The sequence below is a fragment of the Pogoniulus pusillus genome, chromosome 36 (genome assembly GCF_015220805.1).
Source record: "Pogoniulus pusillus isolate bPogPus1 chromosome 36, bPogPus1.pri, whole genome shotgun sequence".
In the NCBI taxonomy this organism is placed as follows: domain Eukaryota; kingdom Metazoa; phylum Chordata; class Aves; order Piciformes; family Lybiidae; genus Pogoniulus; species Pogoniulus pusillus.
The window spans coordinates 55786-77680 of NC_087299.1; the positions used below are offsets into that span (position 1 = coordinate 55786).

The 21895-nt window shown below is 51.7% G+C and overlaps 2 protein-coding genes across 6 annotated transcripts; one reads left to right on the forward strand and one right to left on the reverse strand.

Annotated features, from left to right (window-relative positions):
* The first annotated feature begins 2732 nt into the window (after positions 1-2732).
* Positions 2733-12146, forward strand: YBX1 (Y-box binding protein 1). 3 transcript variants are annotated; one of them, XM_064171741.1, is made up of 8 exons: positions 2733-3057; positions 3444-3507; positions 6772-6805; positions 8828-8917; positions 9108-9410; positions 9769-9851; positions 9948-10224; positions 11771-12146. In XM_064171741.1, exons 1-7 carry the CDS (start codon positions 2901-2903, stop codon positions 10192-10194), a joined length of 978 nt encoding a protein of 325 aa, XP_064027811.1. In that variant the 5' UTR covers positions 2733-2900; the 3' UTR covers positions 10195-10224; positions 11771-12146. The 3 variants fall into 3 exon arrangements, with proteins under 3 accessions (XP_064027811.1, XP_064027813.1, XP_064027814.1); XM_064171743.1 differs by having other exon boundaries at positions 11776-12146; XM_064171744.1 differs by having other exon boundaries at positions 9960-10224.
* Positions 12147-13351: 1205 nt separating this feature from the next.
* LOC135190443 (claudin-16-like) lies at positions 13352-20122 on the reverse strand. 3 transcript variants are annotated; one of them, XM_064171831.1, is made up of 7 exons: positions 20010-20122; positions 19116-19208; positions 16866-16987; positions 16442-16544; positions 15359-15523; positions 15022-15213; positions 13352-14501 (listed from the first exon to the last, which is right to left on the reverse strand). In XM_064171831.1, exons 3-7 carry the CDS (start codon positions 16977-16979, stop codon positions 14410-14412), a joined length of 666 nt encoding a protein of 221 aa, XP_064027901.1. In that variant the 5' UTR covers positions 16980-16987; positions 19116-19208; positions 20010-20122; the 3' UTR covers positions 13352-14409. The 3 variants fall into 3 exon arrangements, with proteins under 3 accessions (XP_064027901.1, XP_064027903.1, XP_064027904.1); XM_064171834.1 differs by having other exon boundaries at positions 13353-14501; positions 16866-16930; XM_064171833.1 differs by lacking the exon at positions 16442-16544 and having other exon boundaries at positions 16823-16987.
* Positions 20123-21895: the final 1773 nt, after the last annotated feature.

Sequence of the window (21895 nt, forward strand, 5' to 3'; positions counted from 1 at the left end):
CAATGGGCCCAAGACAGATCCGTGGACATATCCATGGAGGCCATAACTCAGGTCATCCATGAATGTGACATCTGTGCCACCATAAAGCAAGCTAAGCGCATGAAGCCTTTGTGGTACGGGGGACGGTGGTCAAAGTACAGGTATGGGGAGGCCTGGCAGATGGATTACATCACTCTGCCTCGGTCTCGCAGTGGCAAGCAGTATGTGTTAACCATGGTGGAGGGAAGCACGGGGTGGCTGGAAACCTACCCAGTACCTCATGCTACTGCCCGTAACACCATTCTGGGACTGCAGAGCCACATCCTGTGGAGACACGGTACCCCAGAGAGAATAGAGTGGGACAACAGGACCCATTTCAAGAACCACCTTGTAAGCAACTGGGCAAAAGAACCTGGGATCGAATGGTTTTGCCACATCCCATACTACCCACAAGCTGCAGGAAAGATTGAGCATCACAATGGCCTGCTGAAAACCACCCTGAAGGCTATGGGAGGTGGAACTCTCAAACACTGGGAGAAGCACCTTGCAGAAGCCACTTGGCTGGTGAACAGCAGGGGATCAGTCAACAGAGCTGGTCAGGCTCAGGCTGCCCTACTGCCTATAGTTGAGGGAGGTGGAGTTCCTGTGGTCTGTGAAAGGAATCTACTGGGGAGAATGGTGTGGGCTGCTGTTTCTGGGGGCAAACCTATCAAAGGGGTGTGTCACGGAAGGTAGTATCTGCTGAGGGTCCTGGTCACACATACTGGGTAATGCTGGAAACTGGTACTATTTGGGTGTGTTTTACCTTTTCCTCTCTACATCTACTTCCTTTCTTTCCAAAAGGGGGGAGAGGGGAAGGCATCCTATCATTGTCTTGGTTCTGTTATATATATTTTGAGTCTGTCTATATATTTTGAGTCTCCGGGAAATTCAAACTAGAACTGAGACAGTAACAAGTCCTTGATTCATCTGAGGAGATTAGCCCCTGGGCCCTGCAGTGTTGTGTCATCATCCCCCCCCTTCAAATGAGTGCCATGATGAGTAGTCAGCGGGTGGCCCACATTTTCTCCTGTAGGTGCATGGCCCTGACATCCTCACAGGCTTCATCGCTGAGATTTCTCTATTTGCCATGGTAGTTTAATATCCATTTTTCAATGGACATACTCAGAGTCATCCAGTTTTGATGTCATTGTGGTTTCAAGGTCATAATCTTGATGTAGATCCCTTGTGGAATTGTATTATTGTTTTAAAGCTCTCTCCTTTGTTAGCCAAGCTGGAGATCTCAAAAAGTTACCAAGATAGCTTGACAAAGCCCTGTGTCCCTAACCCCAGCTGTGGTGGGTTGAACCTGGCCCCATCAAAGGCCAGGTGGGAGGGCCAGGTAATGTGAGAGACTGGGTTCTTGGCTTTCACCTTCCAAGCCAAGATGAGGGTAACAACAGGAATCCATAGGTGATGCTGGAAGGGCTGATCCCTAGGGCACACGCTACACTAAAGATAGTGGAGTGATGGGTCAGTTCACAGAGACCTTAGTGGTTGTTGGATCCTCCTCTTATGGAGGAGGAATGACAGACAAGGGTAGGGTTGTGGCTCTACGGCCAACCTCTACATTATTCAAGTGAAGTGAAATAACACAGTGGACAAGAACAGTGAGTTTCCCTTGGACTCTGTCTGGCAAATCCAGCAGAGAGTGTTTGGATTGCCCGTGGAGGCAAAGAGTAGGTGAAAGGTGGTCGTTAGAAAAGGATTCCATCACGATGAAGAACACAGCAGTGATGCTTTCCTGACTGCCTGGGTGGGGTGCAGGGCTGAGAGAGCTGCCTCATGCTTCATCTCTCTGGTGGAGAAGCTACACCGAGGATGGCATGGCAAGACTTTGAAGAGACCTGACAGCCTTAAAGGTCTACAGCCTTAAAATTACCCAATTAGGAGGCACTTCTTGAAGTGACTGCTCAGGCAGGTATGATCCTAGGAATTCTTGGGGAGCAACACAAGCAGAATCAGCAGAGCCCATGTGGTGCACCAGCAGCATGGAAGCCCTTCAACCACGGCTCAGTTGTTTAAGTGCAGCCCAGACCCTTTCCCCTCCTCCCAGTGGAGGGACTCTGCCTACCCTGGGGTGGGAGACCAGGCCGCTTCCCAGGAGAGGTCAGACTGCGCCAGCAGCAGCCGCGGAGGGAGTTAGGTCAGCCGCTCATGAAGCTCACTGCAGTGTTCTGCGAGTTACGGTGCTGGAATCCAGTCCTCCGAATCTCCAGCTCCGTCATTCCCCACCGTTCATTAACGCTCCGGGAAGCGACGGGGCTGGCCATCCCCAACCCCCCATCCATGATTTTAAAGCGAGGGGAAACGCCGGCAGGGCGTCCGTTGTGCTGAATGCTAGTAACGGCAGAGCAGGGGCGTCAGCGGCTGGACGCGAGGGTAGCAGCGGTACCGGAGCGGCCACTACCACATGGCCCCGCGCGTTTCCCAGGCCAGGCCCGCTGGGGGTGGGGCCGGTGGCGGCGACCAACCAGAGCGTGGGGGCGGAAACTTCGAGTTGACCGGTAAGAACAGAGAGCCTGGCAGCCGCGGGCAGGGCAGCCAATGGGTGCGCGCAGCTGGGGAGAGGCAGGTGTCGCCACCAATAGACGCTCAACAAGGGGCGGAGGACGCGCGGAGACAAACCAATGGGCTCTCTAAATGCTTAACGGGCGGCTCGGGAGGCAAATAGCGTGGCTCGTGGGCGGGGCGCGCGGGGTGGCTAGCCGGTGCGGGCCGCCATTGTGGCCAGTTCGATCGGTATCAGGAGCGGAGAGCGGAGCTCAGCGAGCCCGGAGCAGGGAGCAGCCCCCCCACGGCCGGCCTCAGTCACCATCACACCGCGGGAGGCGGCGCAAACAGCCAGTCACCACCACCGTCCGCACCGAACAGCCGCCGCCATGAGCAGCGAGGCCGAGACCCAGCCGCCCGCCGCCCCCGTCCCCGCGGCGGCCCCCGCCGCCCCCACCGACTCTAAGCCTAACGGCGGCAGTGGGAACGGGGGCAGTGGTTTGGCCTCGGCGGCGCCTCCCGCCGGCGGGGACAAGAAGGTCATCGGTGAGGGGAAGGGCGGGGGCGGCGGCGGCGTGGATCGGGCTGCGGGAAGCGGGGCGGGGAGGGGTGGGGGGGACACGTCCGCGGCGGTTGAAAGGCCTCGGCGACGCGCGAGACCCCGCCGCCCCTGCGCGCGCCATGGCGGAGCGGCCGCGCGAGCTCCCCGGGCGGAGGGGCGGCGCGCGCTGCCTCCCGCCGCCTCCCGCCGGGCGCGCGCCCCCTCGCTCGCGGCCGCCGGGCGCCCTCCGCCGCTTCCTCCCGCGCGCCGCCGGGCCCCGCGTGCCGGCGCTGGGGGCGGGGCGGCCCAAGATGTCCGCCACGCGCGGCCTTTGTGTGCGCCGCCCCGCCACGTGCCGCGCTGACGCCGCCGCCTCTGCCCCTCTCCGCAGCAACGAAGGTTTTGGGAACAGTGAAGTGGTTCAACGTGAGGAACGGTTACGGCTTCATCAACAGGTGAGAGCCCAGGGGGCGCCGGGGAGCGGGAGCGAGGCTCGGGGAGAAGGCCTCTCCGCGGGCCCCGCAGGCCTTGGGCCCGCCGCGGAGCACGCTGCTGTGTGGCACGAGCTGCCGCGAGGCCTGGGGGCAGCAGGGTCTTGGCGACGCTTGGCAGAGTATATCGCTGTGCTCTGTCGGTTTTTATTTGCTTGTCGTCTTTAGTGCTTCAATTTTGTTCACCTAACGGTTGTGTCGTGACGCCTTACTTCCTACGGGGTTTTCATGACAGTTCCGGGGTGAGTTCGGTTGGGCTTTTTCTCTTAAGGTTATAAAAATCTGGTGGCTCTTAGCACACAAAATATTTGTTTGAACTCCCGCGCGAGGTTGAGTCTCATCAATGCAAGCGAAAATGGCTGTGAGCACTTGGTAGTTACCAGCACTCTCTCCCGAGGAAACCCTGAAAGTGTGGGGAAATGAGCAAAAGTAAGTGCCTAAAAGGTTCTTTTTACGGGAGAATTTCAAGGAAAAAAAACACGTAAAGGTTTGTGTAAATACTTAAAGCTGACGTATCAGTGTAGCTGTCCAGCGGTGGAGGAGTTCTGGAGTTGCTCTGTAGACCAGTTCTGGAAGAATGGATAACTGGGGTGTGTGTCAGTTCTGGAGGGGCTCCCCACAGGTTGCTTTGTAGAGCTCATAATCCAAAGCACCTTTCTCTTGACCTGCCTCACACCTCACCCACAGTTTCAGAAATTGGCCGATGCCTTGGCAGTCTCTCTTAAGGCACTGGTGCTTCTAGTGAGGTTTAAAACTGTTACCTTATAACCGAGTCTTAAAGGTCTGCCAAGCTTTTTAATTGGTTTTGTGACAGTAGCTTTTAAAAACTTGACTCTGAGTCTGCAGTTTCCATTCTTTGTGCAGAGATGAGTGTTGTGTAGTTGAGGTGCTGTAGGCTTTAGCTTTGCCGACTTCTGTAAAGGCTTATAAAGTCGTGAGCCAGGAACTTTGCCTCCAGGGAAAGCATTTTCCCGTTTCCTCTGTGGAAGTGCTCGGGAGTGTGAGTCAAGGGAGGAAGTGACAGCAGCTAGTTAAGACATCCAGTGGCTTCCCCAGCCATTCATTTGTCAGCTGTTTAATCCCTGAGGTTGCCATTTTTAATGAGAAACGCAGGATGATCTCGTCTTATCAGGAGATTAGAGCCACAGCCTGAAAGCCAAACTGGAGGACATTTCCTGAACTCTGGAATCTCTCTGGCTTGCTGTGAGACAGACTTCACAGGAGCTCCTGCCCTTGATTGCCTTTGCTTTAGCCAGGACTGTCCACAGCTAAAAATAAGTTTGGAACGAAAATTTAGCTTTGGTGTAGTTGCATGTTAGCTTCAAGTGTTTCCTGTGTTCTTTTAATATTAAAAGGGCGTTTCTGCTCTGACAGAATTGGCATCTGAGTGTCTTGTCAGTTGTGTTACCAAAACAAGTAAATGTGCAGGCTGCTGACTTGGTCCTTGCCGTGACTGCAGCCACACATTTGATATCTGGCTTTGTGTTTAGTGCTCTGCTGGGCTGAACACTGGTGTTTCTTTAGTGTCTGCCTGTCTGTTCCTGGTGTTTTCTGTTTCTATGTGTTAAGTAGTTGAGGGCAGGGTCATTTGGTGCGCAGGTGAGCTAAATGGCTTGTTAGGCTTTCAGAGTAGGGCTTTCTCTTGTACCATTTCAAGTTTTCTTTAAGAAAATCATCACTTGCTGTTACTCCAAGTGGCTGCCCCCTTGCTGCTTCTGAGTGTGCTTGCTGGAAAAGTGTCCAGACCATGTGGCAGGTGCTGAGATTTAAAATCAACTGATGTATTTTTTTAACCAGCTGTGCATATCCCTTGAGCTCTGAGTGACAGTCAGTCATTGATCTAAACTCCCACTGTTCTCTCCGACGGAAACCATGTTTTCAAAAAGACTTTAGGAACAGGCAGCTGATATGGAGATGTTGGGCAGGAGTGCAGAGCATCCACACTTGCCAGCACAGGTGCTGTCACTTCCTATCACCATTTGTCAGGGGAGAGTGAAGGAAGGTGCTGAGTGTTGCTACGTGTTGCTACTGAAAACGTGTTAGTGGTAAGAGACTGCCAAGAAGAGTGTTTAGGTTCAGGCTTTGCAGGGGTTTCTGGGTGCCACACTGTGGAGCTTTGGAGATAAGCAGCCTCACGATGATCAGACTGGTCCTGCTTTGTGGCCTTTTGACTGCCTCTTTCGAGTAACCTTGGAGGCCTGCATGCCTCAACTCCATGAAGAAACAAGGTGTCTTATTTTCACTGGTGCTGCCCCACATGGCTCGGATTAAGTTTTTGGCCAAGTCTTAGTTGTCATTCTTAAAGCCAGTGGTGAGGAAAACCTGGCTTTATCTTCAGAGGTAGAAACTAATTCTTTATTGTGTACCCATACCTCTTAACCTCTACAGTTTTGAGCATGTTTTCACACAGTCTTCCTTTGCGGTGTTTTTACAGTCATTCTAAGAAATAAAAAGCCACTTTGTTATTGTTCAATCCATGCCATGGAGTGAGTTCTGCACTGTCGCAAGATTCACTGGATGTAGGTTAAGCTTCGTGGGGTGGCTTTCAGTTTGTTGTGGACAGCTTGAACATTGTTTCAGCTGTACTTTGTAATTGCAGAATAGATACTTTGTTGACTTAAGTTGGTGCCCTATTGTGGCTGCAGCATGTCACAGTCGTGCTGGGGAATGCTTTTGGATATTGGCAGGTACAGACCTGAGCTGTTTTATGTTTGTTGTGAGGGGACAGACCCAAATTCTTTCCTCTCTGTGCTCACGAATGCAGTGTGACTAAGCCTGCTGTCTTCGGTGGTCAGCTGGTGGTGTTGCTCCCTAAATGAAGACATTGAGGGCGAGAGGATGTCACTCTGGAGAGGTCACACAAGTGGTGACGTTGTGGAGTGTTTCAGATGTTTCCATAGCTTGTCTCCTGTGTGAAACACTACCAGGAATGATTAACTGGGCACTGTCAGATGTTTGATCTTCACATAGTAGATGTGAAAGAGAGAAGGGTCTGTGAAAGGGAAGAAAAAGGCTGTTGCATGCAACTTTTGGACTCTGTGCTTTTAACAAATGAGTGCTAACTCCTTAGGCATTTAAGTGAGTAGGGGACTAGCTGAGAGTGGGTTGCGGAGGAAAGCTGATGCTTAGATCTTGACAGATCCATGTTTCGACCCCACCCCCCCAAAAAAAGAATTTTTGATTTACTGTGAATTTCACATACGAGTTTAACTTGCTATTGTCTTGCAGGAATGACACCAAGGAAGATGTGTTTGTCCATCAGGTAAGATTTCCCTGAAATTGAAGGTTAACACCTCTGTGTAACGAGGATTGGCGCTGTAGAAGATCTTTGTGTTCTTCAAGAGCTGTTACTTGAACACAAGCAACTGTTTCTCACTACTGAGTTGTAACCTGCTTGTGAGGAATTGCATATCCAGGGGTATCTGTGAGGACATCAGGTATAAGGTGTTGGGTGGGCTGGTGTTGGTGTCTGCACAGCTGCCTCAGAGGTGCCTGTTGGAAGTCCAATTCAGCTGCCTGGTGACTTTGTGTAGTTGTTGAATAGAAATAAAGTGAAATGTGGAGCTTGCCGTAAGGAGAGAAATTACTTGGGCTGTAATAGGGATGCAGTGTCAGTGAAGATTTCTTTTTTTAGGTGAAACTCACAGAATCTGTTGCTTAGGGCTTTTAATGAAAGTCTGCAAACACTTGAATAGGCACTTTGTCCATCTAACAGGTATGTGCACCTAGTTGTCATGGATGGTGGCACATGAACCTCTGGGAGCCAGCCCAGGGTGAGGCTGTGCCGTATTTCATGGGGCAGCTTTGGCCTTAGACCACACCTTTGACTTGTCAGGCCTGTGGTCAGCAGCCCCGTGTTTCCATGTCTCCTGTTGTGATGCAGCACAAAGAGTTCACAGCTGAATGTTTTGGAGTCAATGGATTGTTCTTTCAAGTGAGGAGTGTTCTGCTGGAGAAAGTACTTTGAGTTGAGTTTGATTTGGCAGCTCTGTTTCTTGCTTGTGCTACGTCCGAATTACCTGTAGGAGCACTTGTTTAGAAAAGGCTGTTAGTGATGGACAGTGGAGAAAAGCCAAATGAGTCTGTTGTGTGTGACTGAGGGAAGAATACCTGCCCTGAGGGAAAGCCTTCAGGCTCCACTACTCAGTTTGCAGGTGGTATTACCTGTAAGTGACTTTGCATATGTCAGATCTTGGGACTGGACAGATAACCACTGTCTGTATTTCTAACAGCAGAGTTTGGCAGTGATTTTGTTTAGTATTTTTCACAATGAACAGTTTTAGAGGTCTAATCTGAAAGAAATCAGCTCCCTATAGTAGTTACATCTGTGTATGCATTTTGTTGTCCTCTCTTTGCCTTCTTGCTGAGCTCTCAGGAATGGCTGTTGGACTCAGCTGCTGTTGCATAGGTTGAGATTTGGGGTCATATTTTTGTTCCGTTCAGGGGAAGAAAATCCATTTAGATTCTGTTGCTGGTATTTCATAAAGTTGTTACATTTGCTTTACTGTTCAGTTACAATGTTTGATAGGCTGTGCTCTCAGCCACACTCTGCTTATCAAGTAGGAATTCAGCTGTCAAAAACATAGCTCCCTGCTGAAGAGCAGACAATGTTCTCTGCTTTCTGATGATGTCCTTTAACATGCAGATACAGAGGCTTGTCTGAGCTGACACCCTGGGAGGTGATTTTTTGGTGTACAATACACAGCTAAAGTGAGTCTGTTGTTCATTGGTCAATAGTGTGGCCAAAGTGGTGGTGTTGGAAGCCTCACAGACAGAAATGTTTGATTTCTGGCCAGGGCTGTGTTTGTGTAGCTTGGGCTGTATAGGATGTGTTGCATGCTGTGGTGGCACAGGGCTTGGGGATCCAAGCTGTGTGGTTGAAAAGAGGTTCCAGTATCAGTGCATGTGCTTCAGAGGAACAGACAACTGGTATGGTGGTGTTCAGTGCCAAACTGGTGAGTGGTGCTGTGGCCAGGCTGTGTGGCAGGGGTGGGTTGATAGGTTGCGCTCAATCTGCTATGTCAGCTTGCAGACAGTGTTGACAGACGTTTCCAGTCAATGGTAAAGCTGTTGCACGTTTCAGATGGGCCAGGAGTGTAGTAAAGCAGGTACATTTTACAGCTTCCTGGATTTTCACAGAGGCTTTTTCAGGAGTCCATGTCTTCCTCCTAAGATACTCAATACTCAAATTCCTTAATGCTTTTTAAAATAAAAAATCTTCAGTTATGCTAGGTGATATTCTCATGCTGTGCCTGAAACTAATTCTGCAATGCTTTGTTGCTAGACTGCCATAAAGAAGAACAACCCCAGGAAGTACCTCCGCAGCGTAGGAGATGGCGAGACAGTGGAGTTTGATGTGGTTGAGGGAGAAAAGGTGAGGATGTCTCTGGGGCACTGGGCTGTGCACAGAGCCGGGGCCACAGGCTCTGCTGTGCTGTCTGTGGTTTGAGTTGATGCCTGCTGACAGCTGGAGAAGTGAATGGTTCTCCGTTGCTTTGCAGTGTGCATGTAAATGGTGATTGGGTGTTCAACTCTCTTCTGCTGTAACTGTTGGTGCTGTGTAGGGTGCGGAGGCAGCCAATGTTACAGGTCCTGGTGGAGTCCCAGTGCAAGGCAGCAAATACGCAGCAGACCGTAACCATTACAGACGATACCCACGTCGTAGGGGTCCTCCACGCAACTACCAGCAAAACTACCAGAACAGTGAGAGTGGGGAAAAGAACGAAGGAGCAGAGAACATACCAGAAGGCCAAGCCCAGCAACGCCGTCCCTACCGCAGGCGGCGGTACCCACCTTACTATATGCGTAGGCCCTACGGGCGTCGACCACAATATTCCAACCCTCCCGTGCCGGGAGAGATAGTGGAGGTAAGGTCTGCTTTATGTGGCTGAGGAGCCAGGGTGATGGGATGCTGGTTTCTGTAGCTACTTGGGGTGATTTTGGTATGGTTTGACGGCAGGATGAAAGAGCAGAGTGGATGTCAGTAAGCTGAAGTTATTAACGTTGTAGGTTGGGAAAAGAGAGAGTGTTTGAATTTGTGTTAACTTGTCTGTAATTAACTGGGAGGAAGGCAAGTTGTGCCTCACGTGTGCACCAAGACCACTACCCACCTTCTACACCTTGAACTTCACCCAACAGCCCCTATCTTCCTCACAGCTTGACTGGGTGTGGCATTTGTGGGCTTCTGCACATGGCAAAGATGGTTTGTTGCCTCATACCTTCCAGGGTGCTGACAACCAGGGTGCAGGAGAGCAAGGCAGACCAGTCAGGCAGAACATGTATCGAGGTTACAGACCACGTTTTCGCAGGTATGCTGCAGATCAGCTCTGTCTCTGTAAAACTTTGTCTTGTAGCGACAGAGACAGAACATGGCTCTGGTCAGATGCTGCACTGTTAAAGCCTAGCTTGACTTTCAGGGGTCCTCCTCGTCAGAGACAGCCTAGGGAGGATGGAAATGAAGAAGATAAAGAGAACCAAGGGGATGAGACCCAAAGTCAGCAGCCACCTCAACGTCGGTACCGCCGTAACTTCAACTACCGACGCAGACGCCCAGAGAACCCTAAACCACAAGATGGCAAAGAGACAAAGGCAGCCGAACCAGCAGCTGAGAACACGTCCGCTCCCGAGGCCGAGCAGGGCGGGGCTGAGTAAATGCCGGCTTTACCATCGACCATCCTCCGGGTGCGTTCCTGCACCAACCTGGCCTGCTGCCTTCCCTGCCTTGCAATGTGAATACTCCTCGCTGCTGCACTAACTGTGCTGGTGGCACTCACAGGCAGGCCTGCGCAGCTGAGCTGTGCAGATGCTGGTGGATTGGGACTGCAGGCTTTTCTTGTTCCTGATGGAGTCTGTCTGAAAAGCAGTTGAGGCTCACAACAGTCTGTTTACCCAGAAATGGCCATTTGAGTGGTACTGGTGTGGTGATTTGAGAGCAGCCAGGAGAGACAGGCCCTGTGGTTTAGCTGGCTCTGTGAGCATCTGAGCTTTGAGCATTCAGTCCCAAAGAGAAAGTGATTAGCATTGATACCTTTGGTGTTCATCCCTAGATAGCTCCTGTTTGCAGGAGCATATCAGTTTTTATCTAGCAGGGTTTTGTCTAAAAGTGCTGGAAGAAGTGGGAGAGATGGTCCTTTGCATGGAGAATCTTGGGCACCAGGGGCTGGAATGCTGTGGTGCTGGTGTGGCTGCCACTTGGGAGGATGGTGTGAAGGGCAGCATGAAAACCCTGCTTTTGCTGGGAGGTGGACTGGTGGTGGCACAGCCTGTGTCTGGTGCTGTCTTCTGATGGCCTGTTTTGCTCATCTGGGACTGTTTATGCTGCCGGATCTGCCCTTCCCCTGGCACCTCCTTTTTCTGTCCTTCCTCTCTCTGTTTCTTCTCACCAGCATTCCTAGCCCATTCCTTGTGTCTCCATTGCCCGGAGGGCAGGCAAACAGGAGGAAGCCGTTAGGCTCTGGTGGTGGTGACATTAATAGGATGAGCAGGGAGCTGGGCATGGAGAGTTATCTTGGTGTGGACAGTGGCTGCAGACCTCCCCAAACTGTGAGGATTCATTCTTCAGTCACTTGGGTGCTGCTGGATTTGTGGTGCAGGTGAATTACTTGCTGCGTCTCCAGGCCTTACTGCCATGTCTTCTGTGTGCTGGATGTCAGCCCTAGCTGTATCCTGGTGTTCATCTTAGTGGTTCGCACCCACTGAATGAATTCCTAATGCCATGGGCTTGAGGATGGCACTGTGCTGACACTTGGTTGCTCTGTCTTGTCTGTTGATGGTATTGGAAAGGGATAAATTGTAGTTTCTGTGGTCTGGGCACGCGGCTTGTGCTAGGCACAGATAGAAACCTGCTTTGCAGCCATCTTCTCAAGATCTTCAGTTCTTGTGCCCACCCACGGGTGGCCTGGAGTTCCCATCTGCATTTGCAGAACTTTGTGTACCCACAGAGCCTGTTGGAGCAGCACTCCACAAGCATCAAAGGAGGGAGATGGGTGGGGGGGGATTTTCTCGTGTTGAATTTGGTGTCTTCTCTTTCTGGAGGCCTTTGTACTTCTGTGTGGAGGGTGGCAGTTCTGGTCACAGATGGTAGAGGAATCTGGTGGGCTGATCAAAGCTGGTTGTTCCTGGGTGTGTGGGAAAGGTAGGATTTCCCAGTGAGAAGTGGTGACTTACAGGCACTCAGGTACCCCTCTCACACCTGCCTGATCATCTTTTTTTTTTCTTCTTTTTTCAGTTTAGTCATCAAAGAAAAGACATAAGAAATGAAGAAGAAAACAAAATTCCAGCAATAAGAAATGAACAAAAGAATTGGAACTGAAGACCTTAAGTGCTTGCTTTTTGCTGTTGACCAGATTCTTAGAACTCTCTGCATTGTCTATGCAGCATGGGGTTTTTATTATTTTTACCTAAAGAAGTCTCCTTTTGGAAACGATACACACGTTTTTTAAAAGTCTGTTTTTTCTCAATATACCTTTAAAGGTTTTTAAATTGTTTCATATCTGGTCAAGTTGAGATTTTTAAGAACCTCATTTTTAATTTGTATGAAATATACACCTGATTTTTTCAAGTCAAACTGCAAGCATCTCTTAATAAAGGTCTTAAGGAGTTAACTTTGTATGCTTGGCTGTTTTGAACCCACTTGTGTGTAGAAGGGGTTAATTTTAGGGGGCAGTGGCTGCAGGCTGCTGGGGGACTGACTGCAGCTGGGGTCTGTCTGGCCTCTCACAGAGAAAAGAGAGGAGGTGCTGGTGTCCATCCAGTGCCTTCCCAAGAGCTCTGCTAAGCCCTGTCCCCAGTGGGATGGGGCCTTGCAAACCTGAGCTGGTGTTAGGGGACTTGGGGGGGGGAAAAAAAAAACAAACCATGTAAAACCCCCAACCTGGCCACTGGCACTGGTGTGTTGAGTTGTTTAGAACACAGCTGGGATGTCTTAGCAGAAGTTCTTGGGGGTTTTGGTGTTGGGGAAGGGGAATTGGAGTCCGGGGGAGCAGGTTCCCAGCTGGGCTTGAAAGTGAGAGCAGCCTTGGCTGTGCACAGGCCTGGTTCAGCCACCTCGCTCTGCAGGGCTACTGTCTCCAGGCAGGTGTGGGAGAACCTGGAAGCTTCTTCAGGTGGACCAGCTCCTCCTGTTCTGCAGCGACCAGCCACAGTGCCTGCTGTCACACTAGGGCTGAAGGAGTACAAACCGAGCTGCACCTCACAACAAAACCAGGGAGAGCCAAGTGAGCTGGAGCTGCCCCACCTCTGTCTGGGCTGTTTTCTCACCACTGCTGGCTCAGCCTCTTCCAGCCCCGCAGTCTGCAGTGCTGTGTTCTTCCAGCACCAGTTACCAGAAAGAAGAGCACAGGTGAGCGGGGCATGCTTTTGGCATCTTGTGTGAGCCTTTTTTCTGTGCAAGCACTGTGCTTGTGTGTATGCTGCTGTTCTGTGTGCCCCAGTGGCAGCTGTTAAACACACTGGGGGCTGGGGTTTGCTCACTAAAAACCTTACTCCTGACTGCCTCCAGGTAGGTCCATCCTTTGGACCACTGACAGCAAACCTTCCGTCATGCAGCTTTAGTAATCAGAGTCCTTCATTATTCAAGTCCCTTGGGAAGAATTACTGGCCTTCCACACTTGGCAGTAACTTACTAAATGAGCCAGTCCTGATGACAGTGACAGGCTTGCTCATGTGCTTCAGGACAGAGCAGCTGCCCAGTGATGCTTCTGCATCACACTCAAAGCAGGGAGCTGAGATAATGGCCAAAGCTTCATTAAAAATTATGTTCCTAGCCTCCCGTGGGGACAAAGGGCTTGGGAGCACCCTGCAGCTCCTCTGGTGTACACGTAGGTGTCTGGGATCCTGTCCAGGCTACCAGAGTGCTGCCACAATTTTCTCCACCTTTCACAGAATTGCAGAGTATCAGAGGTTGGAAGCAACCTCCAGAAACCATCAAATCCAACCCCCGTGCCACAGTAGGTTCACCTGGGGCAGGCTACACTGGAACTCATCCGGATGGACTGTGAATGTCCACAGAGAAAGGGACTCGCTTCCTGTAGTGTTGACTGGCTATAGTCCTCTGGCAGGATCTGCTCAGGCCAGGGGGTTCATTTGCTCCCTTTTGGTGCCACAAAGCTCATTTAGGGGAGCTTCTCTGCAGGGGCATGGTTTGTGTCAGCTAACCTTTGTGTGGAAAGCAAGAGATGAGTGCAAGCAGTGAGCAGTCAGCGATTTGCCCATGGGCTAGTGGTGGGCTTGGATTCTGATTTGTTTTCCTAATGGTTTGCAAAGAGGAAAAGGATTCCCTTGGAAAACAGCTCCTGGTCTCTGTAGGCTGAAAAGCTCAACACTGCAGGGAGAGCATCTCCATGCCTTGTTTCCTTATGCTTAGCCTGGATGGCTGCAGCATTCCTCTGGTGATGCCTCCATGAGATCACTGTAAGTGTTCGAGGTTTTACAGGCCCACCTCCTGCTGCCACGTGCTGAATGTGGGGGTGGTTTCCAAGCTGGGCCGGTGTGTGAGTGACCAGGGCTGCCAGACACGTGGAGTCAGTGTTGCTCCAGAAATGCTTTCTGTGAGATCCCTCCATTGTCAGAAATGCTCCTTTGCCCTCAGTGTTCCAACAGCTTCCCTAGGGCACTTGGGGCATCTTAAAGCAACACTTTTGCTGAGGTTTATGTTCATGAAACCTAGCTGTAAGTGGGGGAGAAATACTTTGTGGGTGGCTCCTTCAGCTCCTTAGCTTTTTTACAGCCACTGGTGCTACAGCTCACACAGACTCTGCAGTCAGAACCCTAAAGCAATCCCAGAGATACCCCAGTTCAGGTGATAGTGCTTTAATGGGGCAGGCAGTGTCCAGCAGCAGGGCTAGCTGTGAGGGGTGCTGCTGCCTGTCACACACGTGAGTCCATGGCGTACATCTGTCTGGTGGCTGTATGGCCCTGGATCTGGGCAAGTCTTTGGGGTTGCCATTGGCTTCTGGGATCTGCCAGGAAAGAGTTGGGGTTGTGCCATGGCTGGCAAAGCAGAGAGGCTTGGGGGGTGCCGCAGCAAGGGGACACTGCAAGAGAGAATTCAGATAGCCAGCACTGTGGGGCCAACTCCCACCAGTGGAATTAGGCATCAGGGTTGGAGATGGTGTCTGGTGAGGCCAGATTTTCACCTGCACATCCTTAACAGCCTCTGGTTCAGACTTTGGCTGGTCACAGCGATACAGCTCCAACATGGATACTGCATTGAGTAGACATCAGCATGACTTCCAGGACCTCAGGGTCCCAAAGATGTCAATAAAGAATTTCTCTGCCCCCTCCATGCCCTTAAAAGGTTTAGGGAGCCCTCACTTAACCCAGTCCTGCCTAGTATGACCCAGCCTCCCATGAAAAGGAGCAGAAGTCAGACACAGAGGAATTCCCCTTGCTCAAGCTGGACCCTCTGAGCTGGTCCTTCACCCCCTGTACATTCTTGCAGGGCAAAAGTCTACTTAAGTTGGGACAGGACAGACTGACCTGTGCAGGCATAGAGGCAGCACATCAGCAGGATGGAAGCCATGAAGGAGCCTGTTGAGCCAGCCATCCCCAACCAGCATGACCACCCAAAGTCATAGTGGACCCCCAGGAATATGTTGTGTGACACCAGCGCAGCCCTCTCCACATAGACGTCCACTGCGTACCACACGGAGCCCACAAGACCCAGGATACCTAGGAGGAATGGGGCTGGTTAAGGAAGAGCCACACAGCTGCCTCTCATGCTGCCCAAGACCCATCTGGGGCTGCCCCCAGCTGCTGGCATCCCCCCCAGTCTCCATCAAACTTGAGCCTGCCCAAAGCGCTCCCAGTCACACACCTCCAAAGCCAAGGATGACACCAGCCCCGTAGCACATCTTCAGTTTGATGCAAGGATCTTCCTTGAGGAACTTGATGCAGTCAAGCCCAAGAAGCAATGTGACCAAAGCTAAGCCAACCAGGAGGTCAGCTGTGATCAGCAGGGTCCGTGTCAACACAATCTTCACTGGGCAGAGAGGGGAGAAAACCAGACAGAAAGCAGGCTGAGGAATGGACAGAGGAACTGTTCTCCCTGCTTCAGACTTCCACTTGTGTGCCTGCTCACAGTGGCAACAGGAGATAACACTGAGACCCACCAGCTCCATGTTTGCCATGTGCCATAGGCAAAGTGCTCCCCAGGTTCATCAGAACCCTTGCAACAAGATTTATTGAGCCCATTTTTAGCCCACTTTGAGAAATCAGGCAGCTTAAAGCACAGAAGTCAGCACATGGGATGTGGTCAGACCTTGCAGACTGAGCAGAAGATGCTGTTGTCCATACTGGCTTTTATTCCCTCCCAAGTTGTGTTGCTGGTGTTTTGAACAGCATGGAAAATCAGAGTGCTGGTGTGGGTCACACGACCAGTGGTGTACTCCTTGGAAAGCCTTTTTCCCCAGAGAAGCCCCTCTGAGTCCACACTGACTCGTGATTCCTTTCTCCCCAGCCCAAATCTGGGTTGTCCCATGTCATCACTTTACACAAGAGTTCTGTGCAGCATCTGATGTGCCCCGTGCAAGCCAGGACTATCCATAGGTAGAGGGCTCAAGTCCTTGGCCATTGGGAATGGTCATCACCCCTGCATGCAGCATTGATGGGGTTGCAAATCCACCATACAATGGGAGCCAGAAACTGCACCTGGGCTTTGTGTGCCAAAACACCTTCATTGTGAAGTGGCACAGTTTCATGGCCTGTCTCCTGCTTGGTAACTCCATAGCAGAGCTGGTTGAACCATGGGTGATTGTCTAGGCTATGTTGATGGGACAAAGATAAGCCCTGGACCTACACTGCTGAAGGTCAAACTTCTGTGATGAGAATCATCTTGAAAAGCAGAGAGGGAAAACTCAGCTGTGAACTTTAAGAAACACTTCAGGCCATACCAGCTCACCTGGATGGTCAGCCAGGATGGAGTCATACTGGTCACACGTCCTGACCCCGTCCTGCATGTTGGTGACACACTCCCTCCAAAGCCCCCGGCATTTGTGACTTACCTGGAAGCAGGAGAAAGACAGGCAAAAAGCATCAAAACACACACCAGTTCCCCAGGAATACCCGAGCCCAGCAGAGCAGATCTTCAGACTCTCACTACCACAGCTGGACATGTTCCTGTGACTCCCTTCTCACACCTTGCTCTCCAGCTCCTCATTCTGCTCCAGCACTTCTCTCTCTCTCCTTCAACACATGTAGAAAGTAGTGGATTTGTCCCACCACGTTCCCTTTCCAAGCCTATGGAGACATGGTGCAACCCCATGGATGTTGAGGCACCTACCTTGCTCCCAGCTCCTAACCTTGAAGTTGGTTACTCTGCTCACCTCCAAGCTGTCATCAGCATTCACCATCCAGCAGTCGGTGCATGTGGCAAGGAGCAGGAAGAGAGCTGAGAGGAGAGCAAGACTGAATGCCACCATCTGCAAGGCTGCACTCATGGGGTAACCTGCAAGACCACAGAGACATCCTCCCATCTCAGCTCTGGCCACTTCCCAGATCTCTGATTTGCAACAGACCAAGTCCCAGCCAGGCCAGAGTGTTCCCTGGGTCACTATGAGTCATCTGGGCTCTATCCCATGGTCCTCAGTGCTGCCAAAATGCTTTGATACCCTTAGGCATGGTTGGTGCACCAGATTTGCCTGCAGACAGAGCCTTCAGAGTTATGTGAGTCCTGTAGTGGAGGTGTCAGGTTCCTCTCTCACAAAGAGACCACCTGAAATTGCTGACCACTAATAGCTGCCCTCTCGAAGCAAGAGCTGCTGGAAACCACTGGCAAGCCACTGCTGCTGTCAGAACCGGTGATCTGAGCCTGTGTCTCCTGACACCTCAAGGTTTGCTTGATGCTCCCATCACTCCAACCATGTGATCCAGTGGGCAGGTCATCTGCCTTTCCCAGCCTTATGTTTTCCCCAGGACAACCAGTCAGTAAAGTATTGAAACCTCAAAGTTGGAGCACAAGCAAATGTCTCGTAGAGGTGTCCTAATCTCAGCTGGCAGGCCCACAGAAAGCATATCCCACTGTTACCGGCTGGGTGCCCTCAAGTGCTGCCAAAGTCTTCCAAAGACCAGCAGGGACAGGGTCCTTGCTGGAGATGGGGAAACTTTGCAGAAAGGGCAACTGTGCCCAAGGTATCACAGAATGTCAGGGATTGGAAGGAACCTCTGGAAATCATCCTGTCCAACCACCCTGTCAGAGCAGCCTCAGGTGGGGCAGGATACACAGGAACACATCGAGGCAGGTTTTGAAAGCCTCCAAAGAAGGAGATTCCGCAACCTCTCTGGGCAGCCTGGTTCAGGGCTCCAGCACTCTCACAGTACAGAAGTGTCTCCACATGTGGAGGTGGAACCTCCTGGGTTCCAGCTTGTACCTGTTGTTCCTTGTCCAGTCATTGGGCACCACCACAAAAAGCCTGGCATCTTCATCTTGACACCCCCATCCCTCAAATATTGATAGGCATTGATCAGATCCCCTCTCAGCCTTCTCCTCCCCAGACTAAACAGCCCCTGATCTCTCTCAGCCTCTTTTCACAGGGCAGATGCTCAAGTTCCCCACTTAACCTCGTAGCCCCCATTGGGCTCTCTCCAGCAGATCTCTGTCCCTCTTGAACTGGGGAACCCAAAACCAGACACAATATTCCAGGGGTAGTCTCAGCAGGACAGAGTAGAGGGGCAGGAGAACCTCCCTAGACTTGCTGGACACTTCTCTGGATGCAGCCCAGGATGCTGTTGGCTCTCTTGACCCCAAGGCTGTGCTCCCATGCAGAACTTGCTGCCCACCAGCACTCCAAGGTCCTTCTCCACAGAGCTGCGTTCCAGCAGGACAACCTCTGGTCTGTGCTGGTGCCTGGGGTTGTTCCTGCCCAGCTGCAGGACTCTGCACTTGTCCTTATTGAACCTTATGCGGTTGTCCAGCTCCCAGCCTGTGCAGATCTCCTTGGATGGCAGCACAGCCTGATGGGTGTCAGCCACCCCCTGGTTTGGTATCAGCAGAGAACCTGCTCAAGGTCCACTCTGTCCCTTCGTTGAGATACTAAACAAAACTGGAGCCAGGACTGATCCCTGGGGAACAGCATGGCCAGAAGCTTCCAAGTGGGCTCTGTGCCACTAATTACAGCTGTCTGAACTCTGCTGTTGAGCCAATTTCCAGAGCAGTGGACATGGTACTTCTAAAGCCTAAACATGGATGTCTATTTGCTGTGCTTTGCAACCTGAGAGGCTAAACATTTTGGCACCAGAAGTCCCAAACACTGTGACAGCCCTTTGGGCAGAGGAGTTTCCATAGTTTGTTACTTGATGTGACTGGATGGGTCTCTGAGGTGCAGGGGTTAATAATTGTATGGTCCTGAGCTCACCATCACTGCATTTGTGGCTTTGAGCCAGATGCTGTTCAACCTAGCATGGCACAGACTTCCCTGTGTGGCAAAGGTAGGAAGATGGTTATGGCCCCCACACTCAGTGTGCAGCACACCCCACCACATGGCCTCTTGTGATGTTGCTGGGAGCAGAGTTTCCACTCACCCCATCTCTGAGCACTTCCATCAGCTTTTTAGCTTCATCCATTATCTCACACTCACCATGGAGAGCAGCCCAGGAGCAGAGTGTTTCAGCTTGAAGTTCTCGTCTGCAAAAGATCCCCTGTATATACTGGCTACTCCAGTGCCATCTCCCTGCAAGAGAAAGGTGCCCAGTGAGCCACAGCACTTGTTCTGTAGCAATTACTGCAGAAGAATAAACTCATCATTATCATCATCCTAGAATGGCTCAGGTTGGAAGGGACCTCAGAGCTCCTCTTCCCCAACCTCCCTACCAGAGCAGGGACACCTCTCAACTAGAATCAGCTGCTCAAGGCCTCATCCAACCTGAACACCTGCAGGAAGGAGGCACCCACAGCCTCTCTGGGCAGCCTCTTCCAGAGTCTCACCACTCTGCTACAGAAGAACTTCTTCCTGAGATCCAGTCTAACCCTGCTCTGCCTCAGCTTCAAACCGTTCCCCCTTGTCCTGACTCTGGACACCCTCAGGAAATGTCCCTCTGCAGCCTTCCTGAAGGATCCTTGGAAGGCTTCTCTAAAGTCCTCCTGGAGCCTTCTCTTCTCCAGGCTAAATGCCCCCAGCCTGTCCCCATAGCAGAGCTGCTCCAGTGTGCTCAGTGCAGCTCACTAACAGCAATCTTCTAAAACTCAGCTTACAACCTCTTTTCAACCTCCCAGGCCTCCTCCTGAGCTAGCTCTCCATAACTTTGGTTTTTTTCCACTAGGCTCTGCCTTTGAAGAAAATCTCTTTGGGCATCCAAGTTACGTGAGAAGGCCCAAAAAAACCTAACCAAAAAAAAAAAACCCCAAACCAACAAACCCCCAAAGCCAAACACAGAATGCAAAAAGAATAAAGCAAGCAGCCCCCAGGCCCCAGTGAAAGCAGCTCTGAATCCCAGCAGTGATCAAAAGGGGCTTGGCAGGGAGGCAGAATTACCTTCACCACAGGCTCATCCTTGCTGGGGTGGGACAATGGCAAAAGCTCTTTGTCACCAATGACTGGAGTTGGAGCTGTAGCTCTTGAAGGCTTTTAAATACTAAGTGGGGTTTGGTCCTGATCCACTTGATGGAGCTGGGGAATGCAGCACTGGCCAGAGCCCATGCTGCAGTATTTAAGGTTTTTCCAAGGCATGTCAGGTGGACTTTGTTCTCCACAGCCTGATGGGCATCCCTGTGGTTACAATGGTAATGAGCTGGAAATGGAGCCTCTCCAAAAAATACCACGTGGGCAAAGCTATGGGAACCTGCTGAGACCACTTCCCAGGTGGAAGACTCTGTGTCCTGGGGGAACATCCCATCTTTTTCACAGGCTCACAGGATGTTAGGGGTTGGAAGGAACCCAAGGAGATCATTGAGTCCAACCCCCCTGCCAGAGCAGGACCACACAATCTATCTCAGATCACAGAGCAATACATCCAGACAGGCTCCACAACCTCTCTGGGCAGCCTGTGCCAGGGCTCTGGGACCCTTCCAGGAAAGAAATTCCCCCTTGTGCTGAGCTGCAACCTCCTGTGCTGCAGCTTCCATCCATTGCTCTTTGTCCTGTCCCAGGGAGCAGTGAGCAGAGCCTGTCCCCACCCTCCTGACCCCCAGCCCTCAGATGTTTATAGACACTGATTAAATCCCCTCTCAGACTGCTCTTCTCCAGACTAAGCAGCCCCAGGGCCTTCATCCTCTCCTCACCAGGCAATGTTCCAGTCCCCTCATCACCCTTATAGCCTCCACTGGACCCTCTCCAGCAGATCCTTGTCCCTCTTCAACTGTGGAGCCCCAAAACTGAAGGCAGTACTGAAGATGAGGTCTCAGTAGGGCAGAAAACCTCCCTTGATCTGCTGGACACCCTCTGCTGAATGCCCCCCAGGACCCCATTTGCCCTCGTGGCCTCAGGGCACTTTGCTGTGCCAGGGATGCTCTCCCCCAGCACCCCCAGCTCCCTCTCCTTGGGGCTGCTCTCCAGCAGTCACCTCCTGCCTGTGCTGCTGCAGTTTATTCTTCCTCCCCAGGTGCAGGACTCTGCACTGGTCCTTGTTGAGCCTCATTTGGTTCCTCTGCGCCCAGCTCTGTGCCCAGGGCTCTCTGGATGGCAGCACAGCCTGCAGCTGTCTCAGCCAAGCCTCCCAGTTGGGTGCCATCAGCAAACTTGCTGAGCAGACTCTGCCTGTCTGTGCCCTCATCACTGTCAAGGATGAAGATGTTGAACAGGACTGGCCCCAGCACTGGCCCCTGGGGGACTCCACTGGTTACAGCTCACCAGCTGGACCTGGCACCGTTGATCACCACTCTTTGAACTCTATCTTGTAACCAGTTCCTAATCCACTCTGCCATCCTGCACTTCCTGAGCTTGCTCACTAGAATAGCATGGCAGATGGTGTCAAAGGCCTTGCCACATCCACTGGTTTCCCTGAATCTACCCATTCAGTTATGGCATCATAAAGTGCTATCAGGTCAGTCAAGCTGGACTTCCCCTTGGTAAATCCATGCTGACTACTCCTGATAACCTTCTTCTCTTCCAAGTGCCTTGGGATGCCCTCCAGCAGGAGCCACTCCACCATTTTGCCAGGTCTGGAGGTGAGGCTGCCTGGTCTATAGTTTCCTGGAACCTCTTTCTTGCTCTTTCTGGAGACTGGAGTGCCATTGGCTCTGCTCCAGCCCTCAGGCACCTCTCCTGTCTGCCACCAGTTGGCAAAGATGATGGAGAGTGGCAGAGCGATAACCTCAGGCAGTTCTCTCAGCACCCTTGGGTGCAGCCCATCAGGGCCCAGGGACTTGTGAATGTTCAATGTGTGTAACTGATCCCTAACCCAGTCTGCACTGACCAGTGGG

Bases quoted from the DNA above. Each gene is read 5' to 3' on its own strand.
- YBX1 (XM_064171741.1), top strand. From the start codon at position 2,901: ATGAGCAGCGAGGCCGAGACCCAGCCGCCCGCCGCCCCCGTCCCCGCG. The intron at 3,058-3,443 runs GTGAGGGGAAGG...CCCTCTCCGCAG, and splicing joins CGGGGACAAGAAGGTCATCG to CAACGAAGGTTTTGGGAACA. The intron at 8,918-9,107 runs GTGAGGATGTCT...GGTGCTGTGTAG, and splicing joins ATGTGGTTGAGGGAGAAAAG to GGTGCGGAGGCAGCCAATGT.
- LOC135190443 (XM_064171831.1), bottom strand. From the start codon at position 16,979: ATGAGTGCAGCCTTGCAGATGGTGGCATTCAGTCTTGCTCTCCTCTCA. The intron at 16,545-16,865 runs GTGAGCAGAGTA...TCCTGCTTCCAG, and splicing joins ATGCTGATGACAGCTTGGAG to GTAAGTCACAAATGCCGGGG. The intron at 15,214-15,358 runs GTGTGTGACTGG...CATTCCTCCTAG, and splicing joins TGTCATCCTTGGCTTTGGAG to GTATCCTGGGTCTTGTGGGC.